The sequence below is a fragment of the Ictidomys tridecemlineatus genome, chromosome 6 (genome assembly GCF_052094955.1).
Source record: "Ictidomys tridecemlineatus isolate mIctTri1 chromosome 6, mIctTri1.hap1, whole genome shotgun sequence".
Taxonomy (NCBI): Eukaryota; Metazoa; Chordata; class Mammalia; order Rodentia; family Sciuridae; genus Ictidomys; species Ictidomys tridecemlineatus.
This window is the reverse complement of record NC_135482.1, coordinates 103,506,389-103,522,703: the sequence shown is the minus strand read 5'-3', so window position 1 is coordinate 103,522,703 and position 16,315 is coordinate 103,506,389. Positions and strand designations below refer to the sequence as shown.

At 47.0% G+C, this 16,315-nt stretch overlaps 3 protein-coding genes across 12 annotated transcripts in view; 2 read left to right on the top strand and 1 right to left on the bottom strand.

The window, feature by feature from the left end:
- The first annotated feature begins 589 nt into the window (after positions 1-589).
- On the top strand, positions 590-9,894 carry Lrrc23 (leucine rich repeat containing 23). Of its 10 annotated transcripts, none has more exons than XM_078015307.1 (7): positions 590-704; positions 1,417-1,575; positions 1,653-1,762; positions 2,361-2,614; positions 4,075-4,241; positions 6,253-6,389; positions 8,838-9,894. In XM_078015307.1, the coding sequence occupies exons 2-7, from the start codon at positions 1,438-1,440 to the stop codon at positions 9,109-9,111; spliced, it is 1,080 nt and encodes a 359-aa protein (XP_077871433.1). In that variant the 5' UTR covers positions 590-704; positions 1,417-1,437; the 3' UTR covers positions 9,112-9,894. The 10 variants fall into 10 exon arrangements, 9 of the variants coding, with proteins under 9 accessions (XP_077871433.1, XP_077871430.1, XP_077871429.1 ...); XM_078015304.1 differs by having other exon boundaries at positions 598-704; positions 1,388-1,575; XM_078015303.1 differs by having other exon boundaries at positions 620-746; positions 1,388-1,575.
- A 461-nt stretch (positions 9,895-10,355) lies between these two features.
- Positions 10,356-16,315, top strand: part of Eno2 (enolase 2) — an 8,823-nt gene continuing 2,863 nt past the window's right edge. The window contains exons 1-8 of the mRNA XM_005338313.5: positions 10,356-10,478; positions 11,579-11,678; positions 12,242-12,337; positions 12,489-12,547; positions 12,849-12,918; positions 13,338-13,471; positions 13,655-13,877; positions 15,314-15,511. Coding sequence (XP_005338370.1) covers positions 11,594-11,678; positions 12,242-12,337; positions 12,489-12,547; positions 12,849-12,918; positions 13,338-13,471; positions 13,655-13,877; positions 15,314-15,511 — 865 coding nt within the window. The 5' untranslated portion in view covers positions 10,356-10,478; positions 11,579-11,593. The remainder of the gene's footprint in view (positions 10,479-11,578; positions 11,679-12,241; positions 12,338-12,488; positions 12,548-12,848; positions 12,919-13,337; positions 13,472-13,654; positions 13,878-15,313; positions 15,512-16,315) is intronic.
- LOC120888368 (uncharacterized) overlaps positions 14,524-16,315 on the bottom strand; it is an 11,028-nt gene continuing 9,236 nt past the window's right edge. The window contains exon 3 of the mRNA XM_078015892.1: positions 14,524-16,199. The gene's annotated coding sequence lies outside the window, so the exon portion shown is untranslated. The remainder of the gene's footprint in view (positions 16,200-16,315) is intronic.

The following is a 16,315-nucleotide window of genomic DNA, read 5'->3' as shown; positions in this document are numbered from 1 at the left end:
CCCTGTTTTCTTTCTCATTATATTGAGTTACTTATGCACTTGTGTATTCACAAGTTGTCAATTTAGTGAGACCTTGTCGCCAAATAAAAAAATGAAAAGGGCTGGGATGTAACTCAGTGGTAAAGCACCCTTGCTTTCAATCCCCTACCAAACCAAACCAAACCAGATTAAACAAACTCCAGAAAACAAACACGCCTTGACAAGGTTCCTTCCAAAAGTCTACCTGAAAATTAATGGGCGAGCCTTTGGGGGAATTAGACCATGTATCTTGGTATTTCTTCTCCTTGTATACCGCCCCTGTCTCTTTTGCTTTTAGGGACGAGTTTCTTCGGAATTCACAGTGCTTTTGCATCAAAGATATCCAGTCCCGGGGCTAGGGCTGGGGCTCAGTGGCAGAGGCACTGGGTTCGATCCTCAGCACTACATAAAAATAAATAAATCAAAAAAAGATATCGTGTCCATCTACAACTAAAAAGAAAAAAAAAAAAATCCAGTCCCTTTAAGGTCTTAGATGACGTAATGGCTAGCCCCTCCTCCCTCCCGCCTCTCTGGACTCTTCTAAACCCTGCCCACTGTTTTACGACCTCCGGCAATTAACTACACGACGTTTTCTGTGCTTCATCCGGGCTCCTGGGACTGGGAAAGTGGCTTCGTAACTAGGCAACTACGGATCCACCCCCTCCAGCGGATTTGCAGTTCAGTTGGTCTGTGCTTTTCACTGAACGGTTGCGGATTGCGGTAGCCAGGTGCCCCCTCCCCGCCCGCCTTGCGTTGCCATAACAACAGTACACAACCCTATTAGCCACCCTGCGCCTCTTCCAAAACAATCCTTCCTTCTCAGATTCAAGACCCTCTTCAGAACTGCTTCTAGTTGAGCAGAACCGGGGTCAGCACCCCTTTGCGAATGGGGATTAGTTTGCAGGGTTGAAGACTGCACGTCAGGCCCATGTTCCAGAAGGGTCAGGGGAATGAGGCTAAACCGAGAGGCAAAGTTATTCGTAAAGAATGCAGGGGGGTTAGAGTTGGAAGAGGGGAGGTGAGGGTAACCGAGGGGAGGAGGAGAAATTGGTAGGGAAGATTGAATAGGACTTGATTGAAGGGGAAGGTGGAAGAAGTGGGGAGAGGGAAGTCCAGGAAACAGGGAAACTGGTCTGCTGGAGAGTTGGAGTCACTGCAAAGGGTAGGAAAAATCTGGGGGTCCAGGAAGGCATTCTGAAAGGAGAGGAGTCCTTGGTGGTATGTATGAAATGGGTGTTGGAAGTCAAAACGAAATATTCACAGGATGAGGGAAGAAGTTCAGTTGGAAAGGCAGGGGTGATAGGCCGGGTACATGTCCATGGAGGCCAGGGAGTTGAGGGTTGGTGGAAGCCAAGTCTTTCTTTCCCAGGACAAGGATTGAGCTTAATCTGATTCCAGAACCTTCCAGCGGGGAGAACGATGTCAGATGAGGATGATCTGGATGACTTTGAGCCAGAGTCAGAGCCAGACCAGGAAGATCTGGAAAAAGAAGAAGATGAGAAGGAGACAGAGGAGTGGGAGGACTACAAGAAGGAGGGGGAAGAGTTCTCCGAGGAAGTGAGAGCCTACAAGGGGAAGGGTCCTAGGGCTGGGGTGGGCTGGAAAGGGATGTCTCACTTTACTTCCTCCTGCAGTGGATGCCGGTCCCCCTCACTGAGAACATGATGAAGGAAGGGCTTTCTTTGCTGTGTAAGACTGGCAATGGACTGGCTCATGCTTATGTTAAGCTTGAGCTTAAAGACAGGTGCGTTTATGAGGGACCAGATAAGGACTAAGACATTGTAGGGCCCTATCTGCTTTCCCACTCTCATTCCTGGGTATTTGGACTGAAAGTTTGGATCTCTCTCATCCTGAACTAATGGGGAGGAAAAGATGGAATTTACTTTTTAGGATCTCTTAAGTCTTCCTAGGGGAGGGAGGTATAGCTCAGTGGCAGAGTGCTAGCCTAACATGGGCCCTAGGCCTTGGATTGGACCCCATTGATACAAAACTAAGGAATAAAATTCTCCTTGGAGAAATGTAGCCTGACAGGATATTGGAGATGTTGTTGCTGTCCTTCAGAGTGTAGATCTCAACTCTTCAAAGACACAGTCTCTGCCCTCCGTTAAGGACTCATGTACTGGGCTGGCTATGTAGCTAAGTAGTAGAACACTTGTGTTTGATCCCTGGCATCACCGAAAAAAAGAAAAACAAAAACCAAAAAAATCCTCCTCTATCTTCTCTTCCCTCTCCTGTCACCTAGTCACTCCATTATAAGCCATCTCCATATTGCCTTGTGCTTTAGCACCCCTGCCTGTTCTAGCTGTGTTCTTACCTCTAATCCTTCTTCTGCCATCTCCTAGGGACCTGACAGATATTAACTTGCTGCACTCCTACATCCATCTGCGCTATGTGGATATTTCTGAGAACCACCTGACTGACCTGTCTCCACTCAATTTCCTCACTCACCTGCTGTGGCTTAAGGCTGATAGCAATCAGCTTCGGACTGCCCGACTGAATGAACTACCCTACCTGCAAATTGCTAGTTTTGCCTACAACCAGATCACTGATACTGAGGGCATCTCTCATCCTCGTCTAAGAAGCCTAGATCTCAAAGGTGGGTTCTTAGGATGGGCTACACAAGATTCTTCCCTTCATTTTTTTTTCTTTTGGTACTGAGGATTAAACCCATGGCCTAAAGCATGCTAGACAAGCACTGTACCACTGAGCTACATTTCTAGGCCAATTCTTTCCTTCCTAGTCTGGGTCTGATAGAAGGGCAGTGTTGTCCTTGACTGAATTACACAGCACTCTTCATTCATTCTTTCTTTTATTCATTAAGGCATTTGCAGAGGTAGGGGTAGCTCAGTGGAAGAGCGCTTGCTTAGCATGCATGATGCCCTGGATTCATCCCCAGCACCAGAAACACACACACAGACACAGACACCCATAGAGACATGTGTGCGTGCGCGCGCGCGCACACACACACACACACACACACACACATCAAGAAGCTCACTATGACTGGATGCAGTGTCGAATGCCTTTAATCCCAGTGGTTTGGGAGGCTGAGATAGGAGGATTGAGAGTTCAAAGCCAGCCTTAGCAAAAGCAAGGCTGCTAAGCAACTCAGTGAGACCCTGTATCTAAATAAAATACAAAAAGGACTGGGGATGTGGCTCAGTGGTTGAGTGCCCCTGAGTTCAATCCCCAGTACAAAAAACAACAACAACAACAACAAAAAAACCTCATTATAATTCATCATGACAGTTCTTTGTGTTGGGGATATAACAGTGAACAAAACATAAATTTCACCCCTGTAATTCCAGCAATTTGCAAGGCTGAGGCAGGAGATCACAGGTTCAAAGCCAGCCTCAGCAATTTAGCAAGGCCTTAAGTAACTTAGTGAGACCCTGTCTAAAATTAAAAAAAGAAAAGGGCTGGGGATGTAGCTCAGTGATAAAGCACCTCTGGGTTAAATCCCTAGTACCCTCCAAAAATATTCCAATTCTTGTGTAGCATACATTCTAGTTGGGGGAGACAGACAATAAACAATAAAAAAATAAAATTATCTGAGCATGGTGATGTATTCCTGTAATTCCAGTGACTCAGGGGACTGAGATAAGTGGATTGCAAGTTTGAGTCCAGCCTGGGCAACTTAGCAAGATTCTGTCTCCAAATTAAAAAAAAAAAAATGCTGGAAGTATAGCTCAGTGGGTTCAATTTATAAAAGATAAATGCAGTGGAAAAGATCAGAAAAGGTGGATGGGGGCAATTTTAAATAGTTTGGTTAGAACAAGCATCATTGAGAAGATGACATTTAAGCAAAAACTCAAGGAGAGGGAGTAGATAGGTAGATTGCTTGGACACCCTTCATTTGATCCTCAAGGCTTGGGTGGACATGTCTGTCTGGTCCACCTGCCCCAGGGCTCCAGAGACATTAGTCTGAAGCTATCCCTTCTCACTCTCCACCCTGTGTTAGAGGAAGAGGACAATTAATAAGCACCCCAAATTCAGGTTCTGTTGCTGAACAATCAGAGTGGCCCTTTGAATTCTTGACACCTTCCTTTTTCCCAGGGAACCACATCCACATGGTAACCGGTCTTGACCCCCAAAAGCTGAACAGTCTGCACACCCTGGAGCTTCGGGGAAACCAGCTAGAATCCACCCTGGGAATCAACCTTCCTAAGCTGAAGAACCTCTTCCTGGTAGCTCATTGGACCATAGGGTGGTATGGCAAGAGGGTACTATCCTAGGATCCTTAGGCTTTGCTACTAACTTCATCATCGTAATTACAATCATTATATATTTTTTCAAAATACATTTTTTAAATAATTTTTTTAAAGAGAGAGAGAGAGAGAGAGAATTTTTTTAATATTTATTTTTTAGTTCTCGGCGGATACAACATCTTTGTTTGTACGTGGTGCTGAGGATCAAACCCAGGCCTCACACATGCCAGGCGAGCGCACTACCGCTTGAGCCACATCCCCAGCCCCTCAAAATACATTTAGTTCATATCCAAGAGTTTAAATAATCTTAACAGTTACAGATTACTCAAAAGTCCAAGTCCAAAGTCACATCTGAGACTCAAGACAAATTCTGGGCTGTGAGGCCCTGTAAAGATCAAAACAAGTTACATATAACCAATATATAGCAGCAAATAACCACTGTCATTTTTTGAGCCTTTACTGTCATTTTCTGAGTTCTCAGATTGTCCTTGACTGAATTACACAGCACTCTTCATTCATACTATGGAGATGTAAAATTAAAGCTGGCAAGATGCTTCCTACAAAGCAGGACTAACAATACACAATGTGTAGATAATAATAATTTGCTTTGATACAGCAAAATGCAGCAGCAAAATGTACCATATCTGAAGTACAGATATCAGGCTAAGGAGTCCCCTTAAATGGTTAGGTTTTTAGATTTGAGATTCTTCATTCTAGGATGGTGCAATAGCCACTTCTCAGTGGAAGAATAGGACTCCTGGGCCTGAGAATAGGTTAAAGCATCTCCTCCTCCTTAATTAGAGGTAGCTTTGGTGGGATATCTGGTAGGCAATTACAGCTGACCTTTCTCCTAGACTTCCAAAAAAAAGATTTTATACTGGGGATTGGATTGAATCCAGGCACTACCACTGAGCTACATCCTTAACCATTATTATTATTATTATTTAAAAAATTTTTTTAGTTGTAGATGGACACAATATCTTTATGTTTATTTTTATGTGGTGCTGAGGATCAAACCCAAGCACTCTATCACTGAGCCTCAACCCCAGCCCCAACCCTTTTTATTATTTTGAGATAAGTTCTTTTTTTTTTTTAACCACGGATTAAACTCAGGGAGCTACACAACTGAGCACATTCATAGCCCTTTGCCCTATTTTTTTTTTTTTGAGAGTGAGTGAGAGAGAAGAGAGAGAGAGAGAGAGAATTTTTAATATTTATTTTTTAGTTCTCGGCGGACACAACATCTTTGTTGGTATGTGGTGCTGAGGATCGAACCGGGCCGTACGCATGCCAGGCAAGCGCACTACCGCTTGAGCCACATCTCCAGCCCCTGCCCTATTTATTTTTTATTTTTAAATTTTTCTCATGGGCAGGGGATGTGGCTCAAGCGGTAGCACGCTCGCCTGGCATGCGTGCGACCCGGGTTCGATCCTCAGCACCACATACCAACAAAGATGTTGTGTCCGCCGAGAACTAAGAAATAAATATTAAAAAAAAAAAAAAAAAAAAAATTTTTCTCACTAGGTTGCTGAGGCTGGCCTCAAATTTGTGATCTTCCTGCCTCAGCCTTCTGAGTTGCTGGGATTACAGGTGTGCACCACCATGCCTGGCTCTTTTTTTTTTTTAAGTTGTTGTTGGGCACAATATCTTTATTTTATTTATTTATTTTTATGTGGTGCTGGGGATAGAACTCAGGGCCTTGCACGTGCTAGGCAAGCGCTCTACCACTGAGCCACAATTCCAGCCCCCATGCCTGGCTCTTTTAAAACATTTTGCAGTTCTGGAAATGGGGCCTAGGACATAGCAGGGCCTTGCATGTTAGGCAAGCATTCTACCACTGAGCTATACCCTTAGCCCTTTCCTGGACTTCTTCACTCTCTATACTATTCTCTACTCATTCATCCTCATTACTCTTCCATAGCCCCCCACCACTTGGATTTCCTCTTTTGCTTCATCTCTTTCTGACTTCCTTTTCTTCTCTATCCCTGTTCTATTCTTAATCCATTTACTGTATCCTGCTGTCTAGGCCCAGAACTTGCTGAAGAAGGTTGAAGGCTTGGAGAACCTAAGCAATCTCACTACCTTGCATCTCCGAGACAATCAAATTGAAACTCTGAATGGGTTCTCCATGGAAATGAAATCACTGCAGTACCTCAACCTGAGGTATGTGCCTCCTCCCAAGCTTCCCCTTATGTCGCCATTGACCTGGATTTTGAGCCTGTGTTCTTCCCTGGCTCCTTCTAGTGCATAGCTAGGTACTCACCTCATCCTTCTGGATCATCACCCCTGCTTTTCTTACTTAGTTCTGCATTTGGTTCTAATTCTAACACTAAGACCATTTATAACTAGTAACTCTTAAATCCTTAATTAATTAAATACACAATTAATAAGAATATACTATTGCCAGGCCTTGTATTGTGTTGTGTTTTGGGAATATCTAAAGGAATCAGAGGTAGTCTCTGATTTTCAGGGGCTCATAATCTATCTCCAGCTCTTTTCCTGGCAGCAGTATTATTAGTATTATTATCATTTTTATTATTAGTAGTAGTAGTGCTGGAGATTGAACCCAGACCTTGTGCATGTCAGGCAAGCATTCTACCAACTAAGCTATACCCCCAACCCCTTGGCCTTATTCTATAGGAATTCCCACTTCCTTTCTCTATGTCCTAGGCCCCTTTTCCTGCCTCTCTTCGCCTTGGCCCACCTGTAAGGGATGGCTTCCTTACTGATATTAAACACAAGATGTGTTCAGATTTGAGGGAGGAGTATTTTAAAGAAACTCTCCAGGTAGAAAGGTGCTGGGGTCTGGAGATTCTTTCACCAACTCTTATCTAATGAAAGATTTTTAAATTTCTTCCTTTCCTACCATTTGTTTCTTTTCTTTTTTTTTTTTTTTTTTTTTTTTGGAGGGGGGGCGGTGCTGGGGATCAGGCCCAGGAACTCACACATGCTAAGCATACACTCTACCACTCAGAGATATCTTCAACCCCTGGAGGATTTTATGTGTGTTTCTTTAAGCAATGATGTAAGGAAATTGTCTCTATCCTTGGGCAATAAGAAGAAATCAAGAGCTGGAGTTGGGCTCAGTGGTAGAGGGCTCACCTAGCAAGCGTGCCCTCATAAAAATAAAATAATAAAGATATTGTACCTACCTATAACTAAAAAATAAATATAAAAAAAGAAGAAATCAAGAGAAAGAGAATATCCAAATAGGAAGAGGTGGTTGTGCCTTGAAATTCCAATTCCTGCCTTTGACCCCTGGAGCAATCTCTTATTAATTAGTTCTGCCACATAGATCTGCTAGAGTGCATTTGTGTATGTGAGTTTTCCTATTAATGGGCTAGACAGGGATAATAGGCCCTTCCTTAGTGACTATTATTCGGGTATGTTTGGAGGTAAGTGGAGGAAGGGGTGCACATGTTGTCTAAACCACTGGAAGGTGCTTCTGAGGCAGAGACCCTAAACAGAATATTCAATACAAAATGTACCTGCTCTGCTCCCTGGCATCTTCCAACCCCTCCAAGTGAGAAACACTGCAGGAGGCGTAGCACATTCACTAAGATTAGGCTGAAACAGCTAGGTGCAGTGGCCACACTTGGGAAGCTGAGGCAGGAGGATTGCAAATTGGAAGCCAGCCTCAGCAACTTAGGGAGGCCCTAAGCAATTAGGGAGACTCTGTCTCAAAATAAAGAATAAAAGTAGGGGCTGGGATTGTGGCTCAGCAGTAGAGCACTCGCCTAGCACAGGTGGGACCTGGGTTTGATCCTTTATTTTTATGTGGTGCTGATCCCTCAGCACCACATATAAATAGAGGCATTGTGTTGTGTCCATCTACATCTAAAAAATTTTAAAAAAAATTTTAAAAAAAGAATAAAAGTGGTTGGGGATGTAGCTCAGTAGTAAAGTACTCTGGATTCAATCCCCAGTACAAAGAAAAAAAGAAAAGAAAAGAGGAGAGACGAAAGATCCGGCTGAAATATTTAATAAATATGAATATACCACAGTGAGGCACATTAGGAAACCAAACTTGTTCTTCAGACTGGGAGGCCTGGCCCAGCCCTAGCTCTAGGCTCCTTCTTGTGGGGAGCATCAACACAGCACCTACTATGCATCCCTTCACAGTTAATACTTTTTTTGTGTGTGTGTGCTGCTGGGGATCAAACCCAGGACTTCAAGCATGTTAGACAAACACTCCTTCAATGAGATACATCCCCAGCCCTCCTATTCCTTCTCTACTGAACTTGGTCCTACTTTCTATCTTGATGTGTGATTGACACAGAAAAAGTCTGTTCTGTTTATAACGGACATTTGCCCACTCCTCCCTAACTACAGGACAGGATGTGACCTAGCTTTGCTCCTCCAAAAGTATAAAGATGAGACATCACAGAGTAGAGTATGGCACTTAGAGATTCATGGAAGGGCAGAAGCAGGACAGGAGTGGGACTGGACAGCATCTCTGCAGCAAATCTGGCAGCATTTAGCAGGACTGTCCTCACAGTCTGTTTCAAGAAAAATAGGCCTGGTGGGAAGTTCCCTCCAGAGGTCCCATTCCTAGCAGCAAGGAACCAAAGTCCCTTATTCCTGGATCAACCCTCTTGACCACACCTGCAGGGGCAACATGGTGAGTGACCTGGGAGAGCTGGCAAAGCTTCGGGACCTGCCCAAGCTTCGAGCCCTGGTGTTGCTGGAGAACCCAATTACAGATGAGACTGATTACCGTCAGGAGGCCCTGGTACAGATGGCACACCTGGAGCGTCTGGACAAGGATTTCTATGAGGAGGAAGAGCGGATTGAGGCTGATGAGATCCGTCAGAGGATCAAGGAGGAACAGGAGCAGGAAGCTGAGCCTGAGCATGACTTGGAACTGGACCAGCCATTGGTCTAGCAGTGGTTCTTCTACCCTCCAAGGATAGTAAGGATACTGGCAGGGAGGCAGCAAGAAGATGCCAAGGGCTGGGAAGAGAGGGGAAGAGAAGGTGCTGCAAAAGGCAGTGGGTAAGGAAGGGCTAAGGCAAGGAAGACCCTCAAAGAGATCAGAGTTAGGGGAGAAAGGTGAGGAGAAAGGACCAGAGGGCCTGGGAGAGCTGATAAAAAGCCTAGGAGATACATCAAGAGGTCAGAAGAATAGGTGAGAAGAACTGGGGGTGGCAGGCAGAGGACTGGGTTAGCAGCCAACACTAGCATAGAGTGAAGATCATAGGAAAGGACAGATCTTGGGGCATAGAGTGGTATGGGGAGTGGTAGGTAGAATATGAGGAATGCAGCAGGGCCTGAGAGAGAAGGCAGGAGAGGAAGATCCTGCACTAAAACTCTAAAGCTAAAAATAACAGGACACAGGAGTGAGGAGAAGAAAAGAGGGCAGGGTGAGGCAGAAAGAGATTGAGAGGAGCCCAGGGAAGTGAGGCAGCTGGCACTTCAGGTTTAGATGGACACTTTACTTCTGTTCTCTTCCTCCAGGAGACCAATGACCTCGGCCCCAAGACCTGATAATACTCCAGTCCCAGGCCACTACATTCACGGAAGACAGGATGCTTCCTTTTGCTCCAGAACTGGGAATTCATCACAGCCTGAAATCCAGGCTCAGTGATGGTCACCTGGGCACTGCTGGGTGCAGTGTGAGGTGTTCTAGGGGCCTGAGCTCCCTCTGGAGCCTAGGCAGGGGGCAGTCCTCACGCAGGTCTGGGTAAGCAGCAGGGGATGCTTATGCTTGGAGGGTTGGCTGGAGAAAAGTGCTGCAGAGGCAGGCAGGGGTGTTAGGGACACTTCCGTTGGTTTTCAAATAAATAGACATTTTGATACTCTTTTGTCTAACTTGATTTATGAGATACTGAGTCTGCCATGGGCTTCTCTGTCAGTGTGGGACTCAGTACCCGCTGGGTTATGGCGTGAGACCGCGCTTGTACCCTTAGAGTGGATCGGAGCATTGGTGAGCGCCTGTGTGCTCTGTCGGTCGGTAGCAGGACAGGTCGCGGGTCTTCACTGCCTCTCCCAGTTTGCTTCTCTCACCTCCCCACCCCCACCGATCCCCCACCCGCGCTGGTACGTGCGCCTTTGCCGGCAGCTCCTGACTCATCGGGGGCTCCGGGTCACATGCACCGGCCCGGCCCTATAGGCGCCTCCCCCCCCCCCCCCCGCGCCCGCCCCCCGCCCTCGCTGGGGAGCCGCAGCCGCCTCTGCTGCTGCCACTCCCGCTCTCTTTGCGCCTTCGCCACCGCCACTGCCATCGCCACCAGCTGAGTCTGCAGCTCCGAGGTGAAGCCCTGGTCGGGCCGGCGCCCCTCTGGCTCCCTTTCCTTATGCGTGTTCCCTTCCTCCTCCCTCGTCTTTCGTGCATCTCTGCCGGTGGCGCTGCGCACCTGCTCTTCACCCGCGCTCCCTGGCGCCTTCCATCCCCCGCCTTCGCCGACCTCTCCTCTCTGGCTTTCAGGTTTTCGCTCCCTCGTTTAGGAACTAGCCTCTCTGCACCTGCTTCTAACTGCGCGTTTCTTCACCCTTGCCTGCTTCTTTCCCCGCGCTTCGTGTCCAGCCGATTTGTTTCTTAAGTTCGGCGTCTCCGCTTTGTGCATTTTATTCTGACACGTCTTTTTTTGCTTTGAGGTTGGGGAAATGTCTTCTCTCACCCTTCCTCAGCTCCCCCAGACTTCCTCTAGACTGCCCTCTCTCCCACTCCTTTCCCACGTAGCCCCTCTCCTTTTACATTTCCTTTTCTCAGCTCTATGGAAGGAGTGGGGAATTTGGGGAATGGGGAGAGAGTAGGCCTAGCTTCTACTACCCCATTTGGTCTCATGCTTTCCCACTCAGCTGCAACCCCCAGGGACTGGAGCCCCACCCCCACCCCCTTCCTCTACTGCACGTTTCTCAGGAAGAGGGACTCGCGTTTGGAAGAGAGGTTGGGACCCTGGAGTGTTAAGTATGGGTAGGATGCGGACTCTTTCAGGAGAGGTTGCGCAGACAACCCACTTTCCTTCCTCTGAGGAAAAATGCCAGCCTGGCAGCCATTCTGCTCTGGGAATATCTGGGGGAACCCCACCGGCCAGAGAAGCTGCCGAGGGGCGAGGGCACCACTGTCTTGTCCCTCCTCCATTCACTGCGGAGTTATCCCATCTTCTTTTTTGATCGCACCCCGCCTCCGTCTGCAGTGACCTCCCCTTCCCCACTGCATTGACCTTCTCCTCTCTATGGCGGGAGGGGGGTACCTCTTCTATAGCCTCTGACTGCAGCCAGCTCCTCCCCACCCCCCACCCACTGCAGTAACCTCTTTCTCATCCCTCCCAGCCTATGGCCCCGCCCACTTATATGAGGCTCCACCCCTCTAAGCCTCCTATCTTCTCCTTTCTTCCCTTTCATCCTAGGAGATCCCAGCCATCATGTCCATAGAGAAGATCTGGGCTCGGGAGATCCTGGACTCCCGTGGGAATCCCACTGTGGAAGTGGATCTGCATACTGCCAAAGGTAATGTACTAGGTCTGGTTTGGGTTGGGAGCCCTTCCCTGATACCCTGAAGGAATGGGTTCTAGAGCCAGGCTCCCAAGCTGGATTGTGGAGTTGAACCTCCTTGTCTAGGGGAGCCAGGTCTATGTTCTAGTTTACTGTGCGACATGCCCTGCCTCTACATATCTACTTGTATGCAGCCTCACTTCCAGCTTAAAGACTCATTCTATCCTAGGACATCAGGATAGAAGGGCCCCCACTTTAGGAATTCTGAGGAATGTGGGTGAAGGGGTGTGTGTGTGTGTGTGTGTGTGTGTGTGTGTGTGTGTGTGTGGTGTGCTTCCTAGCATAGCTTCATTTCTGTGGCTTCCACTTGCGCCTGTGGGCCTCTGTTGGGTGGATGAGGAGCCACTATTTGTGCAGCTGGCTGTGTGTGGGTGGGTGGGTGTGTGTAGTGTTAGGGAGCAGTATGGGGAGAGGACTGGATGTAGCAAGCAGAATTTTAAGATCAGGACTGAAGGCTGAAGGAATCCCTGTCCCTATAGTGTCTTTCTCCCTCCCTCCTCATTCTGTGTCTTCTCCAGGTCTTTTCCGGGCTGCAGTCCCCAGTGGAGCCTCCACTGGCATCTATGAGGCTCTGGAGTTGAGGGATGGGGACAAACAGCGTTATTTAGGCAAAGGTGAGGCCCTTTCTCTTTTATAGGCTCTGCCACTCCTCAGCCTTATACCCTTACCTCACACCCTTGCCAACTCTTTCCTAGCTTGCCTTCCCCTCCTCCTATTTTCTAGGGCCTGACTCTGACCCAGTCTAGCCTCTCTTCCTCTTCCTAGGTGTCCTGAAGGCAGTGGATCACATCAACACCACCATTGCACCAGCTCTCATCAGCTCAGTGAGGCCCGCTGTTTGCTAGGGATGGCAGCACCAGTATCCTGGAAGGAATTCTGGATGGGGAGGAGGATGGGGAGGGAAAGACCCACTTTTTAGGAATCATGGTTACAAGGGGAAGGGTGGGAAAGGGTTCTTATTGTCCCCTACTTCTATGGGAGTTCATATCCCATAATGCTAGCAAGCTGCTGTCACAGAGACCTGGTTGGATGCTGGCCAGATGAGAGCCTGGGTGAATGGGGGGACCCTCTACCCTAGGGCCCAGCCTCTATCCTGGCCATGCGTAATGGGGGCTGTGCCCACAGGGTCTCTCTGTGGTGGAGCAAGAGAAACTGGACAACCTGATGCTGGAGTTGGATGGGACTGAGAACAAATGTAAGTAGGGGTTGGGAGAAAGTGGGCATAATGGTGAAATACACAGGAACTAAAGGAATCTCTGCTGAGGGGCTCAGAGACCATCAGAGGACTTCTTCCATATTTTTCCCAAAGCCACTGCAGTGGGAAGGAGTAACATTAGACAGAAGAAGAATTTCTTTGTAGCATAAAGTGGAGGGAGTTGGCCTAGATAGTCTGGGGGAGTTTAAAAGGGGTGTGGCTTTCTGCCCTTTCTATCACCCTCCTTTCCACTTCCTCCCTCTGCCCTGCCATTTGCAGGAGAGAATGGGTGGGATGTCACTGGGGTGGGGAGAGGAGAGGGGTCTCTTTTCCTGGCTCTTTTTGGGGATTATAGGTAAGTCTGGGGCTAGAAGAAAAAGGAACATTTTTGCTCAGAGACTTCTTCTTTAATCTTCCAGCCAAGTTTGGGGCCAATGCCATCCTGGGTGTGTCCTTGGCCATTTGTAAGGCAGGGGCAGCTGAGAGGGAATTGCCCCTGTATCGTCATATTGCTCAACTGGCTGGGAACTCAGACCTCATCCTGCCTGTGCCGGTGAGCACTGAACTTTGCCAGCACCATTCTCAGGGGTGGAAGGGAGGGAGCGGGAAACCTCATGAGAAACAATGGAGAAACTAATGAGAAGGGATGGGGACATGAGACTCAGTCTCGTGATCTGGGTTATATTCCCAGGGGCAGGGGGGAAGGGCTGTTTGACTATCTTCTGTGGCTCCCTAGGCCTTCAATGTGATCAATGGTGGCTCTCATGCTGGAAACAAGCTGGCCATGCAGGAGTTCATGATCCTCCCAGTGGGTGCTGAGAGCTTTCGGGATGCCATGCGCCTTGGGGCAGAAGTCTACCATACCCTTAAGGGGGTCATCAAGGACAAGTATGGCAAGGATGCCACAAATGTGGGTGATGAAGGTGGTTTTGCCCCCAATATCCTGGAAAACAGTGAAGGTGAGGTCAGAAGCCCCACTTCCAGCTTAAAGGCTCATTCTACCCTAGGACATCAGGATAGAAGGGCCCCCACTTTAGGAATTCTGAGGAACGTGGGTGAAGGGTCTTTGAAACTCCTATAAACCTCAAGAGGTACCAACCCTTGGGGTGGGTTCCTGGGGGTCTGCCAAGTTCACATGCAGACACAGAACAGTCTTTTACCTGCTTAGCTAGATCTGTTAGTATCTGTAAGTTCTCACAGCAGCCCCTGAGAACAATGGGAGATGATCTAGGTAATCTTGGGTCCGTCTCATTCTTTAACATCATAGGAGTCTCAGTTTGATGAGATATCATATTCCAGAGAGCCCATTCCAAATCTGTCCCATCCTTACCCCAGCCTTTTAGGCCTCTAGGATCCCTAAATCTTTCTGTGCTCTGAGAGACGCTGTATTGTGGTTCAGTTATAGGTAGTGATTAAGAGTTAATTTCTGGGCTGAAGGTGTAGGTCAATGGTAGAACATTCACCTAATTATACTGGAGACCTAGGTTTCATCTCCAGCACTGCAAAATAGAAAAACAAAGGAAAGAGAAAGAAGAGTTAAGTTTCTGGGACCAAATTGCTTGAATTTATTTGAACCTTGACTTGAAAAGTTATACAGTAGTGATCTTTCTTTTTTTTTTTTTAATATTTATTTTTAAGTTCTTGGCAGACACAACATCTTTGTTGGTATGTGGTGCTGAGGATCGAACCCGGGTCGCACGCATACCAGGCGAGCGCGCTACTGCTTGAGCCACATCACCAGCCCGTGATCTTTCTTTCTTAACTTCTCTGTGCTTCCTTTTCCTTATCTATAAAATGGAAATAATAACACTTTATACCTCATAACATCATTGTGAGGATTAAATGAGATTATATCTAGGTGCTGGGATTGTGGCTTAGTGGTAGGCGCTTACCTAGCACGTGCGAGGCCCTGGGTACGATCCTTGGCACCACATAAAAATGAATAAACAAAATAAAGATATTGTGTCCAACTACAACTAAAAAATAAATATAAAAAAATGAGATCATATCCATAAAGTACTTAGGTGATGTGATATCAATAAAGAACAACTATTTGGGGCTGGGGTTGTAGCTCAGTGGTAGAGCACTTGCCTAGCATGAGTGAGGCACTGGGTTTGATTCTCAGCACTGCATATAAATAAACAAAATAAAGGTCCATTGACCACTAAAAAATATTTTTAAAAAAGAACAACTATTCATAGTAATACCATTTAGAACAACTATTCATAATAATGCCATTTCTCTGTCCTAGAAGATGACTTCTCCCAGACCTAGAGACAATCCACATAACCACCTTACCCACACCTCCCCAGCAACAGTCCTTTACTTCTACTTAGAATTTTTCTCTCCTTCTTCCCTCCCTCCTACATATAATCTCATTGTATTCCATCTCTAGCCTTGGAGCTGGTGAAGGAAGCCATCGACAAGGCTGGCTACACAGAAAAGATTGTCATTGGCATGGATGTTGCTGCCTCAGAGTTTTATAGAGATGGCAAATATGACTTGGACTTCAAGTCTCCAGCTGATCCTTCCAGATACATCACTGGGGACCAGCTGGGGGCACTCTACCAAGACTTTGTCAGGGACTATCCTGGTGAGAAAAAAGGGTGTGGGAGAGAGGGCAGGGGGAGGAGCAGGGGCCAGACAGGAATATGTAAGGGCAACTCTGGACTTAATGGTTCCGACTCAGGTGCCAGGTAGAGGAACTTGAGAATTAAGGATAGAGTAAGGGAGCCTTGGCAGACTGGCTTTGTTGTGCTAATGTTCAGGTACCTGTGATGAGTCTGTTCTACTTTGGATCCTGATTAAAGTTGTGGGCTCTAAAAGCTACTAGGAAGCTGGCACAGTGGTGCATGCCAGTTAAGCCCAGCAACTTGGGAGGCTGAGGTAGAAGGATTTTAAGATCAAGGACAGCCTAAGAAATTTAGTAACATCCTAAGCAACTTAGTGAGACCCTGTCTCACAATAAAATATAAAAAGGGCTGGGGATGTGGCTCAGTGGTTAAGCACCCCTGGGTTCAATCCCCAGGACAAAAAAAAAAAAAAAAAAAAAGCTACTAGGATCATGGGGAGGATTCTGGAAGGAAACAAGGATGATGAGAGAGTGAATGACCTAGCAGGGAACTAGCACCTTTCAGTCTGTTTGATTGATGAAACTGGATGCTTAATGGAGCCAGGACTGATGTCTGAATGGAGAAGAGGCTGAGGAGGGACTGAATTATCCTCTCCTAGTCTTCCAAGGGCTTTTATCCTAGGGTGAAGGGCAGGTGGATTCCATCTTCCTGAGACAGAGTAAGAGAAAGTAGACATCAATTGAAGAAGGAAAATTTAGATGAGTAATAACAAAGGGCTTCTTGGCAGTGAGAATGGGAAAATACAATGGGAGGTTGTGGGAAGG